Source organism: Ruditapes philippinarum, unplaced genomic scaffold, assembly GCF_026571515.1.
Source record: "Ruditapes philippinarum isolate M1 unplaced genomic scaffold, ASM2657151v2 ctg3909_1_1_1_1, whole genome shotgun sequence".
In the NCBI taxonomy this organism is placed as follows: Eukaryota; Metazoa; Mollusca; class Bivalvia; order Venerida; family Veneridae; genus Ruditapes; species Ruditapes philippinarum.
Window position 1 is genome coordinate 1 of NW_026862464.1, and position 24,296 is coordinate 24,296.

General features: G+C 33.6%; 1 protein-coding gene and 1 long non-coding RNA gene across 2 annotated transcripts in view; one reads left to right on the forward strand and one right to left on the reverse strand.

The window, feature by feature from the left end:
* Nucleotides 1-370: 370 nt before the first annotated feature.
* Nucleotides 371-24,296, reverse strand: part of LOC132719161 (synaptic vesicle 2-related protein-like) — a gene marked incomplete at its 3' end in the record, with an annotated part of 39,266 nt that continues 15,340 nt past the window's right edge. The window contains 14 exon segments of the mRNA XM_060702906.1: nucleotides 371-484; nucleotides 1,175-1,264; nucleotides 1,447-1,528; nucleotides 4,502-4,613; nucleotides 5,196-5,306; nucleotides 8,583-8,659; nucleotides 9,543-9,619; nucleotides 10,184-10,315; nucleotides 11,437-11,562; nucleotides 12,889-12,952; nucleotides 13,832-13,956; nucleotides 14,891-14,962; nucleotides 16,334-16,432; nucleotides 18,799-18,884. Coding sequence (XP_060558889.1) covers nucleotides 371-484; nucleotides 1,175-1,264; nucleotides 1,447-1,528; nucleotides 4,502-4,613; nucleotides 5,196-5,306; nucleotides 8,583-8,659; nucleotides 9,543-9,619; nucleotides 10,184-10,315; nucleotides 11,437-11,562; nucleotides 12,889-12,952; nucleotides 13,832-13,956; nucleotides 14,891-14,962; nucleotides 16,334-16,432; nucleotides 18,799-18,884 — 1,367 coding nt within the window.
* Nucleotides 6,004-6,772, forward strand: LOC132719163 (uncharacterized). Its single transcript, XR_009624179.1, has 2 exons — nucleotides 6,004-6,156; nucleotides 6,331-6,772. It is a non-coding gene; the product is annotated as an uncharacterized LOC132719163 (long non-coding RNA).

The following is a 24,296-nucleotide window of genomic DNA, read 5'->3' on the forward strand; positions in this document are numbered from 1 at the left end:
AAAGGAGAGAATACCTCTGGGCAGAGAGGCAGAAAACATTTACCAACTTCCTTGAATACATTACAAGATATTAATATTAACGAAAGTCCAAGTTATAAAAGGGAAATAACTTCCTAAAAATTTGTTTTCAGAATGATCCTCTTTATTTAACAAATGCACAAAGTCATGATAAGCAAGTATTCTAAGTTTCATGGTAATAACGTTTGAAAAGTTTGAATAATCAGCGACATTAAAGTTCAAGACACAACGACGATGAAGACAACTACACCAAAGCCAACATAACAGCTAAACATTTTCTTTGAAATAGAATATAAAATAGATAATGTTTAAATATAACTTTATTATACTATAGAAAATTACAAACTCTTACCTTTAATTCTCTCCCCTTTGTTTCAATGGGTAAAAGAATAGAAGCTATCGCCGCTAAAAGGGCCATAACTCCATAGGTGGTTATTGCCAAATATGCAGATACTTTTAACATTACCTGAAATAGCAGATATACTTAGGTTTATTAACATACTGAGGGTTGACCGCAAAACTGCAGTAACTTATATGAAATAAAGAAGAACTTACAACAGTTTGCTTGTCAACTCTTGATACAACACATATCTCTGTAATTCTCTATAATTCAATATCATTCTAACAAAACTTGTGGATGATTTAATACACAAAGAAAGGTCAAGATCATTTATGTGTCAAGGTCAAGTTTATGCTGGTCTACTTGAAGACATTGTCAAAAGGGTTGTTATGTCCAAGTAAGAAGTCAATTAATTAAGAAATAAACAAATAATGACCAATGTTAAATTTTGTGGACAGCAACAGCAATTATCACCTCAACTCAGCAGTGCACACAAATGCAATATACAACTTATGAGTATATTTCTTTATAATCTTTTTTAAACTTTTCTGTATTAAGTGGTCTAGTTAATCTATGTAGAATATTCAATTCTTATATTTTTATGATTTGTTACTTTAGGTTTTTAGTGGAGTTCCTTTAAATAGAATGGTTTCCTTCCATGAACCAGTCCAAAGTGCCTTGTGGAACTCAATCAAACAGTATCGAGGAGCAAGAGATTTGAAGTTTTTTATATATAACTTAGAGCTGCTAGAACTCCTGGCAGTATATTTGGTATAGAAGTATGATAACATTAATGTGTATTTAATGTATATTTACCTGAGCAACAAATGGAGTTACTATTGCACCTACTCTAGCCATGCCACTACAGGAACCTAGACCTATTGCCCTCATAGATGTTGGATAAACCTGAAAATTGTCATTTTGTTTAGCATTTTAATACAAAATAAATATGATAATATGAAACGGTGGTTGTGTTGGTAGTTTTTCTTCTAGATTATCGAAGTAAAAGCCACAATGAATTAACAAGAGCACAGTTCAGCTCAAAGACACATTAAAACTCACTTTGTGACAATAAAAAAATGACTTACTTCTGGTGTATAGACATAGGCTGCTTGGAAAGCCCCAGATATCAAGGCTCTTGCAACAAACAGGAAAAATGTCAGCACAGGTCTGTAATATAATAATATCAATACAATGACAATACAAGATTATTTTAAGAAATAATATTTATATAATTTATTATTGCAAATATATAATTGGCAAATTTGATAAATCAATATCTCAATATCTTCTGCTATATAACAAGAGGACCATGATTGCCCTAGATCGCTCACCTGACTTATCAAACTCATCCAAACAATTACCTAGACAAGCATTCCGACCAAGTCTCCAATAACAGGTGAGTCCAAAATGTGACCACTACCCAGTGTTAACAAGGATTATCCATATTTGAGCAGTGCCGACCTAGTTTTTTACCCAGGTGACACATATTCAAACTTGACCTAGAAATCATCAAAACAAAACTTTCAGACCAATTTCCAGGACACTTGGATCAAAACAGTAGCAACTAGAGTGTTAACAAGATTTTTCTAATTTTTAGCTCCGGTGACCTAGTTTCACATGCGATTTCGAACTCATCCAAGCAATTACCTAGACAAGGCATCCTGACCAAGTTTGATGATAATTGAGTCGAAAAATGTGACCCACTAGAATGTTAACAAGGTTTTTCCATATTTGGGCGCAGTGTGACCTAGTTTTTCATTCCAAAAGATGACCCATGTTCGATCTTGACAACAAACTTTCAGACCAATTAACAGAATATTTGGATCACACCAGTAGCCACTAGAGTGTTAACAAGATTTTTCTATTTTTAGCTCCTGTGACCTACTTTTTCATCTGAGATGACCCATGTTCGAACTCATCCGAGCTAACACCTAGACAAGCATCTTGATCAAGTTTGATGATGATTGATGCAAAAATGTGACCGCTAGAGTGTTAACAAGGTTTTTCTATTTTTAGCTCCGGTGACCTACTTTTTCATCCGAGATGACCCATATTCAAACTCATCCGAGCTATCACCTAGACAAACATCTTGACAAAGTTTGATGATGACTGATGCAAAAATGTGACAGCTAGAGTGTTAACAAGGTTTTTTCTATTTTTAGCTCCGGTGACCTACTTTTTCATCCGAGATGACCCATGTTCGAACTCATCCGAGCTATCACCTAGACAAGCATCTTGACCAAGTTTGATGATGATTGATGCAAAAATGTGACCGCTAGAGTGTTAACAAGGTTTTTTCTATTTTTAGCTCCGGTGACCTACTTTTTTCATCCGAGATGACCCATGTTAGAACTCATCCAAAGCTATCAACTAGACAAGCATCCTGACCAAGTTTGATAATGATTGATGCAAAAATGTGACCGCTAGAGTGTTAACAAGGTTTTTCTATTTATAGCTCCGGTGACCTAGTTTTTCATCCAAGATGACCCATATTCAAAGTCATCCGAGCTCTTATCTAAACAAGCATCTTGACAAAGTTTGATGATGATTGGGGCAAAAATGTGACCACTAGAGTGTTCACAAGGTTTTTCTATTTTTAGCTCCTGTGACCTAGTTTTTCATCAGAGATGACCTATGTTCGAACTCATCCAAGCAATTGACTACACAAGCAATCTGACCAAGTTTGATGAAGATTGGTTTCAAAAATGTGACCACTAGAGTGTTCACAGGTTTTCTATTTATAGCTCCTGTGACCTACTTTTCATCCGAGATGACCCATGTTCGAAACTCATCCGAGCTATCACCTAGACAAACATCCTGACCAAGTTTGATGATGATTGGGTCAAAAATGTGACCTCTAGAGTGTTCACAAGGTTTTTCTATTTTTAGCTCTTGTGACCTAGTTTTTCATCAGAGATGAGCCATGTTCGAACTCATCCGAGCTTTCAACTAGATAAGCATCCTGACCAAGTTTGATGATTGAGGCAAAAATGCGACCGCTAGAGTGTTCACATGCAATTGTGGACGTACGACGGACGGACGGACGACGGACATTCACCGATCCTAAAAGCTCACCCTGAGCAAACTCAGGTGAGCTAAAAATATATTATGCTTATTTATTTTCACATATATTTAACCATATATTTTCCTTTTTTTTTAATTTATCAGTTTTGGAACAGTAGCACCAGAATTACTATGAAGGTTAAAAAAAATATATTCACATATTTTTTATGGCGGTAAATATGTGTAAAAGTGTTTGTTATAAAACTGACAACTATTACCTATTTGTGCTGATTTCAACAAATATTTGATTTCATTTCAGTGGTCTATCCATACTTTCCTGGATAACTAAACAGTAATCACCAACTTCTCTTTAAGTTACTGAATCAGATTTTGTTTGTTTGTTTGATTGGGTTTTACGACACACCCACACATTATAGGTCATATGGCGATGTTCCAGCTTTACTGGTGGAGAAAGACCTCAGGTGCCCTTTCGTGCATTATTTCAGGCACGAACAGGCACCCGTGTAGAACCAACCCGTTAGCTAGTTGGATAACTTCCTCACTTAGAAAATCCAAAGTCCCTGTCGGGATTCGAACCCACAGCAGTGAGGGGCCAGTGGTCTGAAGTCAAGGATCTTAACCACTCTGCCACATAGGCCCCACTTTTCTGATTTGAGACAAATGACCGTTAGACTCAATGTGTGAGATCATTTGTCACAGAGAAATTTTGCTGCACTTACTCAGGATCAAACTAGCAACCCCTGATAACAAATCAGAATGATGCTTTTCCTACTGAGCTAAGCAAACAGATATCCTTTCCTAGTTGCAACTTTGGAAATACATTTTTTATCACTTTAGGGGAAGTTAAAAAGCAAATACTGGGTGGATTCTCCCTAAAAATTCACTGGTTATATTTTCCTATGGTGGTAAAATAGAAAAGAACTAATTTTATTAAAAATTCCAGGAGAGACAGACAATGATGAACTATCCCTCTTCCATTTAAAAAAAAAAGAGGTAAACCTGGAAAATAAGTGTTGAATATAGTATGCATAAACAAAGGAAAGAAAGCTGAACCAGCCCAGTATTACATTAGAAAGCACACCAGTTACTTCTCACCTGAGAGAAAAATATTCTTACCTTGTTGTACATATATTTGCTAGAAGAACAAAAACAGCGAAGAAGAAAAACTCTACAGCCATGGTAAACTTTCTGCCTATCCTTTCAATGATAAACACAGTTAGAAATAAACCTGAAAATAATAATTGTCAAAATTCTAATCCCAAAAAATGTTCATATTATGTTAAGAGATCGGGAATTGTACATGTAAATGTATACAATCACTACAATAGCTTCAATAATCCTGGCAGGAAAATTGAAATTCTAGCATGCAATTGGGAGCCATATATACATGTATATAACACTGTTAAAGAAGATGTGCAAGTAAAGAGTTGTTTATTTTACCTACCTACCTACATACATACATACCATACATAGATACATACATACATATTCTCATCACCCCTATAAATAAGAGCACCACATGCAAAGGCAACCACTATCAATAACCAATATTGACCAAAATTCTAAGTTAAACAGGGGCTCAACTCCAAAAATAGAGCTTTCAGAATTATGCCTCTTGTCTAACCACTGCATCTTGTGATGACAAGCAAGTATTCTAAGTTTCATGTTGATAACTTATAAAATCTTGGAATAATGGACTACATTAAAAGTTTTTGCTTAATGACAACAACAATTACGCAGCAATCGTAATAGCTAGAATATTCTTCAAAACAGATCACCTAAAAAGTAACGGAATGCAAGATTACCATACCTGGAAATTCTGCTAGTGTTGTCCAGGTAAGATCTATATAATCATCTCTGGTTAATGTTTTACAGTGAACATAACAGCCAGGATCTGAGGGACTCTTATCCTTGGTAACACCTGAAACAAGGAACATCGCAATGCGATGCAACCAGGTTTTCAGCAAAATATTTCACAGAAGCTTTGTCATGAAGGGGCATTTGTTTTTAATTGAACTTTTAGGAGGAATTATGGCTTTTTTAATATTCCTCAAACAAAAATGATTGAGAAATTTTATGTTGTCTATTCGCCTTTTTTCCCCAAATGTTTTAGAAAGGTAAACAGTACTTTATTTTTGCTTAATTTTTACATTTTTGCGTCTCTTGTCATTTTCTTTTGTCAACAATATTGGCGTGTGGTGTTTTGTGCGATATCAAGAAAAGTATGTTCACAATTTTAAAAAAATACTTGAATGATGTCTTGGAAGAAACATGGGAATTTAGTGAGCGCCAGGGCACTTGATGACAAAGCTTCTGTGAAAGTTTGGTCAAAATCCATTGAGAAATGTAGGAGAAGTTGCGCACTGTAGAAATTGTTCACTATATATTCTGTATAAGGAAAAAATATACAAAGGGCCATAATTCTGTCAAATATTATCCAATCACAAAACCCCGACAATATGTGCCAGGCACTTGAAAACAAAGCTTCTAAGAAAGTTTGGTCAAAATCCGTTGAGAAATGTAGGAGGAGTTGAGCACAGAAGAAATTGTTCTCTATATATTCTGTATAAGGAAAAAATATACAAAGGGCCATAATTCGGTCAAATATTATCCAATCACAAAACCCCAACAATATGTGCCAGGCACTTGATAACAAAGCTTCTAAGAAAGTTTGGTCAAAATCCGTTGAGAAATGTAGGAGGAGTTGCGCACAGAAGAAATTGTTCACTATATATTCTATATAAGGAAAAAAAACAAATGGCCATAATTAGGTCAAATATATACCAATCGCAAAACCCTGGCAATATGTGTCAGGGCACTTGATGACAAAGCTTCTGAGAAAGTTTGGTCAAAATCCGATGAGAAATGTAGGAGGAGTTGCGCACAGAAGAAATTGTTCACTATATATTTTATATAAGGAAAAAAAAACAAAGGGCCATAATTAGGTCAAATATTATCTAATCGCAAAACCCCGACAATATGCGCCAGGGCACTTGATGACAAAGCTTCTGTGAAAGTTTGGTCAAAATCCGTTGAGAAATGTAGGAGGAGTTGAGCACAGAAGAAATTGTTCACTATATATTCTATATAAGGAAAAAAAACAAATGGCCATAATTAGGTCAAATATATACCAATCGCAAAACCCTGGCAATATGTGTCAGGGCACTTGATGACAAAGCTTCTGAGAAAGTTTGGTCAAAATCCGTTGAGAAATGTAGGAGGAGTTGCGCACAGAAGAAATTGTTCACTATATATTTTATATAAGGAAAAAAAAACAAAGGGCCATAATTAGGTCAAATATTATCTAATCGCAAAACCCCGACAATATGCGCCAGGGCACTTGATGACAAAGCTTCTGTGAAAGTTTGGTCAAAATCCGTTGAGAAATGTAGGAGGAGTTGAGCACAGAAGAAATTGTTCACTATATATTCTATATAAGGAAAAAAAACAAAGGGCTATAATTAGGTCAAATATATACCAATCGCAAAACCCTGGCAATATGTGTCAGGGCACTTGATGACAAAGCTTCTGAGAAAGTTTGGTCAAAATCCGTTGAGAAATGTAGGAGGAGTTGCGCACAGAAGAAATTGTTCACTATATATTTTATATAAGGAAAAAAAACAAAGGGCCATAATTAGGTCAAATATTATCTAATCGCAAAACCCCGACAATATGCGCCAGGGCACTTGATGACAAAGCTTCTGTGAAAGTTTGGTCAAAATCCGTTGAGAAATGTAGGAGGAGTTGCGCACAGAAGAAATTGTTTACGCCCGCCCGTCCGCCCGCCCGCCCGCCGACATACCTCAATCTAATAACCAGTTTTTTCCTTCGGAAAACCTGGTTAAAAATTAAGTTAACAACAAATAACAACAATCAATATTGGTAACACAGTAGTGAGATGCTCCATGTTGTTACTTTGACATAGCCTTATGAGGAAATGTGCAAAAAAATAATTGTTTTGCCTCCTTGATATTGACCAAGAAACCTGACTGGTTCATTGGGTTATAGGCCACACTGTCACAGTCATATGGCAACATTACAGCAGCTTTATTTGTGGAGGTGCCCTTCCATGCATTATTTCAGGCACAAACGGGCACCTAAGTAGAATCACCAAGCTAGCTGAATAGCTTCAACTCATGAAAGAATCCATAGTCGCGGTCAGGATTCGAACCCACAGCGGTGAAGTTAAGAAACCGGACACCCTACAGAAAAGTAAAATGGCATCGAAGGAATCAACATAACATTACTATCTAGATATCAGTCAATAAATGAAGATGTTAAGAGCAAAAGTACTATTAAGTATGACTGAAAGATTGGAGGAAAAATAGGTAACTACCATAAGACCTCTGCAAAATAACACCTTTTAGGAGACAAAAATGTTTGTTGCTGCCGAGAAGGTGTTGCTCTCAAGAGCTTAAATTCATTGAGAAGTCTTATTTTAGGAATTGCTGACAGGGTGTTGCTTCAGAGAGAATAAATTTGTTAAAATAAGAATTGATACTATTGTAGAGAAGTTATTGCTCTGTAAAGGTTGCAATGTACTTATTCTACCTAAACATTAAGATGAGCATAGGAAAAATACTCCTTTATCTAGGGTGTTAAAAAATCTAAGAATGAGTGGATTTTTAAAAAGAAACAAAAGAAAGTCAAGTCTGGCACTGAAAACCTTTTTTTTCTTTCTCCTAATACAAAACATCCTCTTTTTATTACATTCAACATTGGAATATATTAATCAGTCTAGTTCTAACAATGAAAATTATTTTCACAAATAACAGGCAACAGACACAATACAAAGTTTTCTGCAATAATTATAGTAGGTTAAAAAACACTTCCAAAATGTTGGAGGTAATGCAAATAGAACAGCTAGCAGTCATACCATACAAAATATGTTACATGGACTTGCCCAGGTTTTAATATGGACAAAACCATTCATTAATATTAGGGAAAATTCTTACTATGAATGGGCTGCAAAGGGCACAATGCAGACTATGATTAGATGGCAAGAATTTGCCCGCTGATTTTGGTCTGCACTGGTTGCATGGATATAAAATCAGTTGCTGACAATAGACTGAGGTTTTTTTATGAAAATAGGAGCATAAAAATAGGAGCATAAAAATAGGAGCACAAGGAGCATAAAAATAGGAGCTTAAAAATAGGAGCATAAGGAGCATAAAGATAGGAGCATAAAATAGGTTACCATGACAACCATCTGGTGTTTCAAAGAGCTCAGTTGTCATCAACACTATACCATAGTAAGCAAATGCTGATACCAACCTGAAAAATATGAAAATATATATATATATGTTAAAATCACAAAATTATTGATAGTAATCTAAAAGAAAATCAATACACTTTTACAACGTCATTTAAACTATATGCCTCCAAATGAGACAAATATTTCAAGAAAATCCACTGTGATAAAAATGTAAAGTAGAGAACTTAAGGAATGCATTAAAATTTGCAATTCAATTACTGATTTACATGTTATATGAAATAAATGACTGACTTTGCAGTATTTATCACCATATTTCTACTGCGTTACTAATATAGTAAGGGCCATTTTTGCACATTTCAACCTTTATTTGATAATTTATGTGGACTAAAAGTGGTGTATGCAATGTGTAAATTACTTTCTTTGTTCACTTGACATTTTTTTTACATTTTATTACATTTTCAAAATTTTCTTGAAAATTAGCTGGAATCTGTAGGCATGCTGCTTTAAACTAAGATGATAAGGAAACTATGAAAAGGATAAAAATTTGTAACAGAAATCTTAGTGGTTACACAAAATCACTGTAGCATGTCTTACAAGCCTCTACAATCAAATGTGTTCCTCACTGTACCCTCGTCTTGCAATTAAAAGCACTATGATTTATTTTGGAAGCCTATACTTTTCTTTTTAAAACAGGCGGTAGACTTGTTACTCCCCTTAATTACATTGAAACAAGAGCACTGCCCAATATTTTATTTGATAACGAGAATGAAAAATTTCAAATATGTTACAGTTGAAAATAAAACCTGACCCATTTTTTTCATTTGCATTAGTTCTCTGCTCCATACAGATCATTAAATGTTTTGCGGTATTGACATTAGGTTAACTGTGTTTCAAATAAAAAGGAACAACATATATGCAAAAGAAAGGAATATTATAACCTACCATATTGCCCATAAAATAATGGTGGTGCGAAACAACTCGGGAATAAACAGATCTTTAACACTACCTCTTTTTACTCCCTGAAAAATAAACAGAAGATTTTGATGTTTTATATGCCTTTCTGAATATATTACAACATTCAGTTATGTACATGTACTAAATGTATTATAATATATGTACATTCAATAGAAAAAGGGGCATAACTGGAAGGATTTTTTTTATAATTTCTCAATAAACAACTACAGAAAAAACAAAATCTGTTCCTCAGAATTTCAGCAAATTTTGCTCTGTGACAGGGAATAAATTAATAAATGCAAATATATGCAAATGAGGTGTTGCTTTCTGCAGTTTATCTGCTCATAAAAATAACCTCAAAGAGCAAGACTCACTATCAGGGCAGCTTGCTTTGAAGTTTGGTAAGTCCACTGTAATTTCAACAAATACCTCAAATTATGGCCACCGGACAGGATTAAGTCTGTTCCGGCAGCACAGATGTGCAGGATTATCATTATACCCATAGTATATGCGAGACCCAATCTTCCAAGTTTATTCCTGCTAACATTCAGAGTTCTAAACATCATCAGACATTTAACATGTTTAATAGAAATAATACCAAATAATTGTATAAAAATAACAATTACTACCTTTATTGAAGGTTCTACAAGTGTTCCTAACGGCATGGGTTTTCCGTTTTCCCTGGCTATACGCTCTAACGTAGCTAATGCACGAGTTCTGTTTCCACGTGTCATATCAAATCTGGCACTCTCAGGTAGCCACTGTAACATATACGGCATCATTCACAACTTTAACAAACCAAAAGTCAAAAAATCTTTGTAATATTTAATGGAAATCTTGTCACTGCAATGGTATTGAACAGTTCAAATGGTATAGCAGATATAAACTAAGAAAGACTTGGAACATTGTGATATTTCTAAGATATTGTGATACTAAATTGTGATATTTCTAAGATATTGTGATACTAAATTGTGATATTTCTAAGATATTGTGATACAAAATTGTGATATTTCTAAGATATTGTGATACAAAATTGTGATATTTCTAAGATATTGTGATACTAAATTGTGATATTTCTAAGATATTGTGATACTAAATTGTGACATTTCTAAGAAATTGTGTCAATATCATGATGTTTCTAAGATATTGTGATACTGTATTGTGATATTTCTAAGAAATTGTGATACTAAATTGTGATATTTCTAAGAAATTGTGTCAATATCATGATGTTTCTAAGATATTGTGATACTATATTGTGATATTTCTAAGATATTGTGATACTAAATTGTGATATTTCTAAGATATTGTGATACTAAATTGTGATATTTCTAAGATATTGTGATACTAAATTGTGACATTTCTAAGAAATTGTGTCAATATCATGATGTTTCTAAGATATTGTGATACTAAATTGTGATATTTCTAAGAAATTGTGATACTAAATTGTGATATTTCTAAGAAATTGTGTCAATATCATGTTTCTAAGATATTGTGATACTATATTGTGATATTTCTAAGATATTGTGATACTATATTGTGATATTTCTAAGATATTGTGATACTAAATTGTGATATTTCTAAGATATTGTGATACTATATTGTGATATTTCTAAGATATTGTGATACTATATTGTGATATTTCTAAGATATTGTGATACTAAATTGTGATATTTCTAAGAAATTGTGTCAATATCATGTTTCTAAGATATTGTGATACTATATTGTGATATTTCTAAGATATTGTGATACTGTATTGTGATATTTCTAAGATATGGTGATAGTATCGTGATACTGTACCGTGATACTGTACCGTCATATTTCTATGATATTGTGATAATATTGTGATACATTTTCAGCAGCAATACCCAACTCTTATACTTACAAAACAGCAGCAGGAGAAGAAGAGAAGTGGTATAGCCGAGAGACCCAACAACCAGCGCCATCCTAAAGTTGGCATCACCACTAGCGCCAGTAATACCTCAAAACATGCTCCTATAGCCCAGAATATCTGTAACAAATAAACCGCAAAGAATTTTTAACAAATCTTTATATTTTAACTGATAGAAGACAGGTTCCTTTACGTTTTCACTATTTTGCTACGTACAAGATGGATGTACCTATCCCATACACAGTATCATTTATTTGCCATCCAGACCTTTATAGTCAAACCTGTGTTAAAGATAGAGCTGTCATTGATTCAGTGCTAAGCATATGAATTATATACCACTATCGGATGACAAATATCAACGATATATCGATAATTACCCATAATTACTTATCTGTCATTCACTTTCATACCTTTTTTAAGTTAAAATACATTTTCTGTTCAGTGTCTTGTTTATACATGCCCATTGCATGATTTTCTTTCCTGACCATATTTTTTTCATTGCTATGAAATATTTTTATTATGTAACAACAGCTTAGTGTTAGACATGGAAACCTGCTACTGTATGTTTTGGGTGAAATTATATATGTCTAGAAATGTGTATCGATTATTGATCAATAGAAAAATATCAAAGACACATCAATATTGTTTCTATCGATGACAGCTCTAGTTAAAGATCAACCTGTACAATATCATCAAGTCCATTCTTCAAAAAAACCTTCACAGAATAAAGTCCACTTGTCTATAAAACCCATGTTTGGTCTCTCCATTGGATAACATTTCTCACCGGTTTGACAGTACAGTGCACACCAGTAAGATATTAAAAGATTTATTATGTTTATTGATTTTTATAAAACCTTTGGTATGAGCATGGAAAAATATCATTCTATCTTAATTTCCTTCATTTTTTTCTTTGTGAAAAGGCTAGTTTTTCTTCTTACTTTCCTTCATTATCTTCCGGAAAAGGCTAGCTTTTCTATAAATGTATCTGATAAATAGCAATCAATCTTGATATAACATATTCCTGTAGTTCTAGAAATGTCCTAGGCTAATACACTGTAATTACACAATTACATTTCTGGCATGGAAATTAATAAGCATCTATGGCAATAACTACATTTCCATGCTAAACAATACAATATACATGTACTGTCAATCCTTCTAACATTGGCAAATATAGTTGGCAAATATCATAGCAAATCGGTTATTTCCGAAACGTTATTTTTTCAAGAAGTTGAGCATAAGATTATTTACAATCATTCATCCCTTTATCCCTATGTTCTTAATGCCGGCAATAAGCAGTTATAAAATATTGAATACCAAAGAATGTGAAAAATAACGTCTATGAAATGGCTGATTTCTTACGATATTTGCTGATGTTTTAATTTTTTGGTGGGAAAGCATTACTGCAAGACTACCTTAAATACATTGTACCTGAAAAAATCTTACCTCTACTAATATAACACAGGTTGCTCTGGATGCAGTTGGCAAAAACTCTGAATACAAAGTCACTCTGAAAATATAATATAAAGTGATTTAAATAGTTGCTTAATTCTCTTAACGCAAGCCAGCAATATCTACTTGCTTATGCTACCAATGTAAAGATAGGTCAGTCTGGTTTTTGCTACTGAAACCTCTTATTAGGTAACAATTAATAGTTCCTATCTCAAAAGTGAGCAATCCATTATACTTGTTTGCTTTGTTTCAATTGGGTTATACGTCACACCGACACATTATAGGTCATATGGCAACGTTCCAGCTTTACTGGTGGAGGAAGACCTCAGATGCCCTTCCGTGCATTATTTCAGGCACGAACGGGCACCTGAGTAAAACCAATGACATTCTGTTAGCTAGCAGGATAGCTTCCTCACATGAAAGAATCCAAAGTCCAGTCGGGATTTGAACCCACAGCGGTAAGGGGCAAGTGGTTTGAAGTCAACGACCTTAACCACTCAGCCACGGACTCCCCTAATCCATTATACAAATCAAACATTTAACCCTTACTCTCCTGAATTTTTTAACTGGAGTTGCCCACTTTTCATTTTTGGGACAGTCTACTATCAACTATGGGGTAGTCAAGATAAAAATTCAAGTAAGCCAGTCATCACTGTAAAGGGCCTAGTCTGACTGCATGTAAGTACAGGCTGGCCTGGATCAACACTGGTGGCAAAAGGCTAACCACTTTCAGTTCCAGCAAGTTATTGGTTAAATATTCATGTAGATATTTCAAAGCAAGATCGTTACATAATAGCAGCGGAATTAATGGTTGTGTTAGATAATTTTTGTAACAACTTTATTACATAAATATTATAGTATACCTAAATAGGCAAAAAATGGTACAATCCCAAACTTTAACAGAGAATTATGGGTACGACTATAAAGATATACTTACGATTGTGGAGCTCCACCTATTCCAAAGCCAACTAGACCTCGTAAAATTAGTAACCAGATAAAGTTTGGTGCAAATGCACTGGCGAAACCAAAGTAACAAGTGAACACGGAACACAAAATTAACTCCTGAAATATAAATTTCATTATAACTATTTCATACTATACAGATTTAAAGTTAGGAATATAACTTCAATGCTGTTACGAGGGGAGGGTGGGAGTAAGGGGTGTGTGAAAAGGACTATAGGCAATCAGTTTTAAATCAGAGGGGTAAAATTAAAGATGTGATCATATGTTATGTACGTAGATTTAAAGCTAGGAATAAAAATTCAATGCTGTATAAAGAGGGGAGGGTGGGGGTGAGAGCAGGCCAGGAGGGCAAGGCCATCAATTTTAAATTGGTGGGGGAGGGGTAAAAAATAAACAAGATTTTACCATAGGTATAAAATAAAGAAATTAATAAAAGGCCATTGAATTTTACCAGTAAGGCATACATATGGCACCATGAGACCTAATAAGGGCACTTCATGCAATGCCAGCCTGTTTCATGCATTACAAGGCCTAATTGTAGCACTTTGAGGCTTAACTCTGGCAATACAAGGCTCTACTTTGGCAGTCCCTGTAATGTACCAAATTAAAATGCCAACAATTTTTCTTGATTGTACAGTAAATTCAGCTTTACATGATACTGAGGGAACTGCCGAATTTATACATGTATTATCAAAATTCGGACACTGTTATAATACGGATAATGCTTATTGCTATATCATTTGAAAACAGGAAATGGAAGCGCTTGATAGATATAGGGAAAACGTTGTTTTGAATAGAGTAAGTGTAGAAGGACTGAGTCGGGACAGCGGCAACAGCATGGTCATAAAGCTTATATTGTTATATGCTATATCTTATTAAGTGAAGTTTACTGTAGTAAGAAAAAGCACGTAAAATCTTTTAATATGATTTTGTTAAATTTTCTGAGAAATTATCTCCTTCAAATATGCATACAGTGTGTATATGCAAACTCAATTACTGATCAAAATTTTTGTTTAGAAGAGGAAAAACTTACAGATTTTCTACCATATTTATCACACAGACTCCCCCATATACTAGAGCTGCACATCATTCCACAGAACACAATCTGTAAAATCAGTAAGTTAATGACTCAAATATTTGCCATGAAACACTTCATCTATTGTAATATATACTTGAATAGATTCCATGTAATACCGTTTTTGTTTTGTTATAATGCATCACATGCTCATAGGCAATATTGACTTTCCATTGCACACACCTTATAATGCTGGTAGTTGAAACAAAATCACTATACTGGTTTAAACCAGGACATTTTACATTATTTTGTTCATTAACCGATTCTGCTTCAAAATTTCAAAACTTCATTTTTTTTTTCTTCATTCATATTCAAATCATTCAGCTAATAAAACAAGCTTTTCAAGCTTATAACAACAAAAGAATACCGGTACATTGTGTTCTTGAATAAAAGTTTAGACATGGAAGATTTTAGTTTATCATTTAAATACATGTATTTTAGACATGGTAGACTTAAGTTATTTAAATACATGTATTTTGTAATCAATAACAATGTCACTTTGCATAGCACAATTTCAACTTTCCTGAAAATGTTTCAACCTTCTACCCACACTAATTTTAGAATATCTGCTCAAAGTTAATAGCACATAATTAAAAGTTAATTGACCCTGAAAACATCTATAATCTAATAAACATGTTTCTGAGGAAATACTCTGGAATAAAATTGACTTGAATGTGATGTAACATCCCCAGACTGAACTTCCGTCATATTATGATGTCTCGTGTAACACAGTACTGTTATATGCATGATCAAACAACTTGCACATATTTGCTTTCATAGGAGATAGAAATAGGTTAGAGCGCCAGACTTGTAATCTTGACATTGTGGGTTCCATTCCCTGGATGACCAACTAAAATACTGATAAGTCTTTCAGATGAGACTTGAGGTCCCGTGTATGAATGCTTAAACACTTGATATGTTAAAGAACCAGAAGAAGCTTCTGGAATTGGGTCATCTTTCTGTATCTGTACCTTGCCATATCCTCCAAAATCTAAAATGACTAATACTCTTCTGGAGGACTGGCCCTTATGAGCAACCGGTGGCTAGTATAAATACACCCAAATACACACAATGATATAGAATTCTTGTATTTGACTCTTTCAGTTCTAGTCTCCACTAAACTGGACCAACAAGTATAACACATGAGTAAACTTCAGTTAGGACATTTAAAAAAATGCCAAAACAGAAAATTTACAATACACCTGTTCAGTACTTTTAGAGCAATTACCAATTATTCTTGTTTACTTGTTACTGAGGAATGATCCTATATTAAAACACTCACTGTGAACCTGTCTTTTCTTGAGCTAAAAACAGAAGAGTTGATTATCTTAAAAAACATTATGCAGTACAAATTATACATGGGTAGTTAATACCCAAGTAAGATATATAGTTCATAGTTACCGTGGTAATAAGGGCTTGTTTCCACTCATTTATCTGCCAGTCACAATGCAGTGCTGGTGACAATATTGAAAGTATCATCATCTCCATAGCATCTGCCATCTGTAAATATAAAACAGTGCAACTGCCATTTATGTATATAAATAAAGTAACTGCCATCTGTAAATATAAACATAGCAACAATAATCTAAGAATATGAACTGCATCTACCATTTGAAAATATATCATCTGTGACTACAATCTGTAAATACAAATATATCATCTGTGACTGTCAGCTGTAAATGCAAACATATAGTATGTGCTTGCCATCTGTAAAAACAAACATATAGTTTGTGGCTGTCACATATAATGTGACTGCCATCTGTAACTACAAACATATCATCTGTGACTGCCACCTGTTAACACAAACATATCACCTGTGACTGTCATCTGTAAATACTTACAGACATACTCAAATGGACTAAGGGGCCATTTCTATTGTTATTTTCATTTGTTTAATAGAGGGCCATGGCCCCTTATTCTATTGTTACGGAATGAACTTCATTGTTCTCTTTTGTTCTGTTTACAATTACATGGCCCCTTACTTCTCTAAAATAGCAGGGACAGATAGACAGTGAAGGCAAAAACAATATGTCTTCCAAAAATTTTGGGAGACATAATGATGTTATACAGTAAAAACTCTGAAAACTGGACCCTCTGAAAACCGGAATCCTCTAAAAACCGGACCATTTTAAAAGTCCCGTATTTTCTCCCTATAAAAAAATTATGTTCATTGAAAAAAAATCCTCTGAATACCGGAACCTCTGAATTCCAAAAACCGGACAATTTTCTATGGTTTCTAATGCTAAACATGCATAAAAAATCCTCTGAAAACCGGACAGCAATTTAAAGTGTCAACTTTCTGTGTACTTTAATGTAGATCTTAACACAATCTCAACAGGTGACATGTTCAAATACCAGGTAATGGTCATCTCCTTTTATATATGCAGGTGTGAAAACACTTGTCAGTGTATGTTAATGTCTTATTGTCAATTAAATTATAGCTCTTTCATCATATTTGTGTCTTTCCTCCTATAGATATGATTTTTCAAAAATGTTTTTAATGTGTTATGTTTTCTTTTAAATATAAAATGTCTAAAAGAGTTGGGAATCTTTTTTTAAATGATTCCTGTTTTGCTTTAAATTTTGATCTTGAAGTAATCTTTGTTTTGATATCAATTATATGCAAAAATTGTAATACTTAAAAAATTCCTTTAATTACATATTTCAAAGCTAATGAAAAAGATATTATGATATATTTCAGACAATATGGTGTTTTAATTTCTGATTTTCTGAATTATATTCATTTTGCATAAAAAATCACTTAAAACATTTATTGCAAAAAGAAATTATAATGTAACTTAAACCAAAGGGTTAAAAAGTAAATACAAAATGATTGAACAAAGTCATTGTTCAAACGGAAGACGGACAAAACCCCACCAGTTAAAACCCCACCACTCAAAATTTTATAGAGTGGACAAAACCCCACCACTTAATTTTAAAGAGTGGACAAAACCCCACCACTAAATTTCATTGAGTGGACAAAACCCCACCACTTATTGGGCAAGATTTGATGAATTATAATATATATAATATACACATATTTTTCACATTTTATTTTTTAATTTCAAATAACATTTGTGTAATATAAGAATGAACAATATTATTAACAATGCATGTACATCTTGCATGTGCAATATGCAAAAAAGGTGTTACAAACTGTACACAAAAAAACTTAATCCTAATCCCTGAAGAACAGAACAGATTATTTATTGATGTTTTGATTGCAAAAAAGGTGTTACAAACTGTAACTCCTTATTGATGAGTTGTTCACACATTATTTAGAGTTTCTGCTTATGCACAATTGTTTGTTTTTTAACATGTTTACAAGAAAGTTTAGTCCACTCTATAAAACTGATGTGGTGGGGTTTTGTCCACTCTGTAAAATTTAGTGGTGGGGTTTTGTCCACTCTATGAAATGTAGTGGTGGGGTTTTGTCCACTCTATAAAATTTTGAGTGGTGGGGTTTTAACTGGTGGGGTTTTGTCCTACATTCTGTTCAAACACATCAAAATTATCAATGAATATACAAAACCTCTGAAAACCGGAATCCTCTGAAAACCAGACTTTTGGTCAAGTCCGGACAGGGTCCGGTTTTTAGAGTTTTTACTGTAGTTCTTAAAAATGCATTTCATTACTAGCAAACAAATCTTTGAAAGATGTTCAAAACTTGCAGTCAGATTTTTACCATCTTACTAAATGAATAGATGGCATTTACTTCATTTTACTTTACATAATAGACTTCAATGATAAAGTATGAAAATAGGTTATTTTTTCACAATAAACATAATGCAGTCAGTAATATATAAATCAAACTTTGATGACAAAATTGATTTACATTATAAATGTCCAATTAAACAAGGTCTTACCCATGCAACTCCAGTCAGTACGGACAGTTTGACCTGGAACTTGCCAAATCCTATGTTGTCTATAGCCTGCTGTATAGTAAATGTATCTGAAATTAGAAACAATTCATTACATCAAACATATATCCTTGATATATTAATTCATTCCATTGTTTTTCTCACTTAATTTGGAAAAACCCTCAGCCTCTTGATTTTGGGAAAAGTTATTGTTAAAATTGCTCATTTGGGTGCTGTAAGTTTAAATTTTTGGAAAAACTGCATGATTTTTAAGAACATTTCCATTGGGAAGAGGCCTTTGTTGTTGAAGGTGAAAAATCTCTGTCATTCAAGTAATCATGCATATATATATATAATACATATAAGCTAACACTGAATAAAATATGATTGTTCTTTATATAGAGTGGGCACTTATTTTCATGTTTTTGTCAAACTGTTAAAATTTAACTGCATGTACATTTAACATGTGAGAAATATTATATCTGTTACAAAAAGAGAGCACAAACATAATACAAGCTGACTACCAACAGTTTTCAGTTTTATTAGAAATTTTGGTACAATATGATTTCCTAATCCTCAATGTTGGACTTTTACCATTATCATGTTCTAGTATGATATAAGAAACTGCATACAGTACTTCAGACTTTATGGCTTTATAGTGACCTCAGGTTAGCCCCAATCATTGAAAGAACCTCTGAGCCTTCAGCTTTGGTCTGGTAAATATTTAGGGGCCATCTGATTGGTCACTATAATTCTGTAAGGCCTGTCGTGCTAGATTTAAAGTTATAAAGGTTAAGAGATAAAACAAGAAATATAGTTTTCTGAGTTTGAGTTTACGAATTATAAGAAAACTATTTTCCCTTGTGTGTAATTGAGTCACGGGTAGATGATTTCGCACTGCATGGTAAATATTTCGACAAAATTGAAACAATCATTATCTACAATTCTTCAAAGTTAGGAGTTTAAAGATTAAAATAGCTTTAAAATCAGCTCTATAAAACCACCTGTCACATGCTATTAAACTACCTGTCATCTATATTCACAGTTACCCATTAGTTTCCTTTGAATAGAGAATTTCTAAACAAACTTACAGCATATAGTGAAGTAACTAAAGGACATTTCAACCTTAATTAACAAACCACCTGTCATGAATGCCCACATTGACCATATCTGATTTGTCGTTTCTTTTTTTTTTTCTTAAAAGAGAAGTTTTTTCCCTATTCAAGCTTAGCTGTTCCGTACATACATATATATATTTTACACATACTACATTTATTTGATTTACTTTACAATTAATAAAGCAATAGCGTTTCGCTTGTGATTCATTAGTCAATGAATAGATGTAAATGACAAATAGATTTGGGAGGCTGTCACCAGCCGGAATGTTTTCACACTTGTATAAACATCAATAAAATATCCACTACAATAGTTTATTGATTATACGTTACAGCTATCAGTAAATCTTGTACAAATTAATTCCTTTCGCAGATTACTAGCAGAAATTTTTACTTGTCAGCAAAATATCTGCAATCAACAGCAATATTAGTTAATTCTAGACAACTTTTTTTTTAAATGCACATGTCGGCTTAGTTTTCTTAAATGGACTTGTCCACCTGTCACTTTAGAAACTGTTCATTATCAGTTTTGGGGGTATCAGAATTGCTACTTCAGGAATTGTTCATTATCAATTTTGGGAATATCACAATGAAATGCCACTTTTGGAACTGTCCATTATCAAATGCTACTTTAGGAACTGTCCAATATCAATTTTGGGGAGATCACAATGAAATGCTACTTCAGGAACTGTCCATTATCAATTTTGGGGATATCACAATGAAATGCCACTTTAGGAACTGTCAATTATCAATTTGGGGGATATCACAATGAAATGCCACTTTAGGAACTGTCCATTATCAATTTTGGGGATATCACCATGAAATGCCACTTTAGGAACTGTCCATTATCAATTTTGGGGATATCACAATGAAATGCCACTTGAGGAACTGTCCATTATCAATTTTGGGGATATCACCATGGAATGCCACTTTAGGTATTATCCATTATCAATTTTGGGGATATCACCATGAAATGCCACTTTAGGAACTGTCCATTATCAATTTTGGAGATATCACCATGAAATGCCACTTTAGGAACCTATCCATTATCAATTTTGGGTAGATCACCATGAAATGCCACTTTAGGAATTGTCCATTTTCAATTTGGGGATATAACCATGAAATGCCACTTTAGGAATTGTCCATTATCAATTTTGGGGATATCACCATGAAATGGCACTTTAAGAACTGTCCATTTTCAACTTGGGGATAACACCATGAAATGCCACTTTAGGAACTGTCCATTATCAATTTGGGGATATCATCATGAAAATTCAGACTGCATGTGCTGGTCTTAGCGCTGTTATTGATAGCAAAGACTTCTCACCTGTTGGTTCCTAGCAGGCAAAGATTGTGATTAATTTGTTCTGTGAAGAAAATAAACAAGGTTTTTTTTTAATTTTAACCCAAGATTCAGATAAAAATTATTAAACCGGAAGAGAAAAATACTTACAGTAGTGTTCTATTTGTCAACATAAATTGTTATCACAAACTTTAACAATTTGAAGGGATATATATACCAAGATAAGAAATGTAGGCAATCAGTCACAAGGCTCAGGGGACACTGGATTGTTATCACTTGCCCCTCACTCTTGTGAGTTTGAATCTTCTTGCGAATGAATATCTAATGAGAAATGTAGGCCTCTCAGGTAATCAGTCACACAGGTCTGGTGACACTGGATTGCTATTGCTTGCAATAAACTTGTGAGTTTGAATCTTCCTGGGGTGGGGGGGGGATGAATATCTGATGGGAAATGTAGGCCTCTCTGGCAGTCAGTCACAAGGCTTAAGGGCCACTGGATTGTTATCACTCTTGTGAGTTTGAATCTTCCTGGAGACAAACAATATTCTGCTAGCTTATGTTTGGTACATAGTTCCACTTAGAGGATGCTTTTAATCATGCAAAGATTTATACAATGTGGGTGTGAGGGGTGGGGGAGGGGGGGTGAGGGGTGTTTGGCACACCTGAGATATTCCTCTATCAGTAAGACTGGAAATTGAAGTGCCTTTTATACCCTGATAGTAACATATTAAATTTGGGGCTTGTTATCTATTCCCTGACCATAGTTTCAACCATATTTTCATCTTCTTTTATTTCTGATATTCCGCATTTGTCGGGTTCTGGATTAACAAATATTGGTTTTTGCGAATATATTAACAATTTGACATATTGATTGCCAATAACAGTGCACGCGCTAATGAATTAAAGTCTTCATTAGCATGTTGAAATCATTTACGAACTTTAGTGTTACCATGGGGTTCTCCATTCAAAATCCTATTATAATTTTCTAGACAATATTTGTTCAGATTTACAATAATACTGTTAAAAGGTTAATGAATATTTTTAGGAAAATATACATACATGTACTTATAAAATGCGGCTTTTAAGCATAGAAAGCTACCGTATATACTTTTGTATTTATTGCCTGTATTTTACCAAATTATTGTTTGAATTTTGAAGAAGAATATTTCCGAACTACCTTTATGAAAGAAATATGATTGTATTTATAATTTCCCAAAAGTAAATAGCTCATGCATGAAATCATTGCTAAACAGTAAAAACCCTTAATTAAACTAGCAGAATAATATTTTGTTTTCGGAACAATCATTCTTATTTTATAGATTTGAATCTGCCAAAACAATTTGCAAATAAATGATTATCAAATCATAAACGATTATCTTTTTATATTATCTTTTGCAAAAATTCAATTTTAAGTCTACCATTTCAGGCTTTATAACATCAGAGGAGTTCTTTTAAATTAAAGACAGCATACTAATCCATCCCTTAGTGTCCAACTTTATTTGTCATCCAATGAAAACGCTGTATTTCTTAAAAAAATGTGTGCGTTAATTTTCATAGAAGAACAAAAGTCGATACTATATTGAAATACGTTCATAGTCGACATCTATTTTTCATAGTACCTCATAGAACCGCATAGTGACGTAATAAAGTAAATAAAAATGAGGCCAAATAAAGCTTGACACTAAATATGTAAGTATTCATCCGTAGCTGTTCTACAGAAATTAGAAACAGTCCCCTGTCGCTATTGCTCCCGTCGAAGTTTCTAATTTCTGTAGAACAGCACGGATGAACACAACTTTACCAATGCCGACTATGATAAAAAAAACAAAACAACATATAGAGGATATTTGTTTAGTTTAGTGTAAGATCGGAATATATTTCACCGAGTGAGCACCAAAAGGTATATTTCACGAGTGGCGCAGCCACGAGTGAAATATGAACTTTTAGTGTTCACAAGGTGAAATATATTTCGATCTTACGCTGAAATAAACAAATTTTCTTTTTATTATATGCAAATAAACATTTTAAAAAGACATTAAATCTAATACTGAATGAAAAGCGCGCCAAATAATAATACAACGTGACGTCATTTACGACGTCACGTCATTAAGTTGGTACCCAGTACTGTGCACGCTGGTTTTTCACTGAAACAACGTAAGGGGCTTAAATTCAAAACAGTGAAATTATCAAAGTGGTAATTTCACTGTTTCAAACAGTGAAATTACCAGTTTTATATCACTGATATATTTCTATAAACCACCGAAAAGCATGTAATAAAAGCTGTTATCTCTTATCTTTTCTATATAGAAGAAATCATTTAAGATAATAACGTCTCATAACACATGATGAATACAAATTCACACAAAAATATCATCATTCTATATTTGATGTTGATGAACTATAAGGAGATGGGTGACATTATAGAAATGCCTTTAATACACTTGTTACTATATATAGTAACAAAATTGCCTATGATTTCAACTGATTATGAGTGTCACGTGACCTATTATGAGTTTGCGGCCCGGGGCCGAGAACTAGTTATCAGCCCGCAGAACATGTGCACGTGCACAAACTAAAACAATGACGTCACTTTTAACGTCATCAAACAGTTAACTGTAAAAGTGAAAGTAGGCTGTCAGCACGAATCGCTTTATTTTTATTATGAGACCTTAAGCGTATTTAGTACAAACACATTTTTGTTACTATTGAAATTTGAAGAAATAATACGACAAAATTCATTCCGAAAAAAAAAGAAAATAAAACTTGCTTCTTGGTTCTACTGCTTTGAACACACAAACAGAAAACATCTCTGTACTGTACAGAACAGTAGAAGCTTTTAAGAGTAGACAAGAATTTCAACGAAAGAACTTCAAAGTCTATTTGTTTTGAATATGTTTTTGTTGTTTTTTTAAATGCTACTATTAAATCTACCAAGTGTATTAAAGACTTTAATACACGTCAGCGTAGGGCCGGAAGGTGATAATCGGCCCTGAATGAATAATGGCCCTCGGGCTAAAGCCCTCGGGTCCATTATTCATTTTGCGGGCCGATTATCACCTTCCGGCCCTCTCCTGCCGTGTATTAAC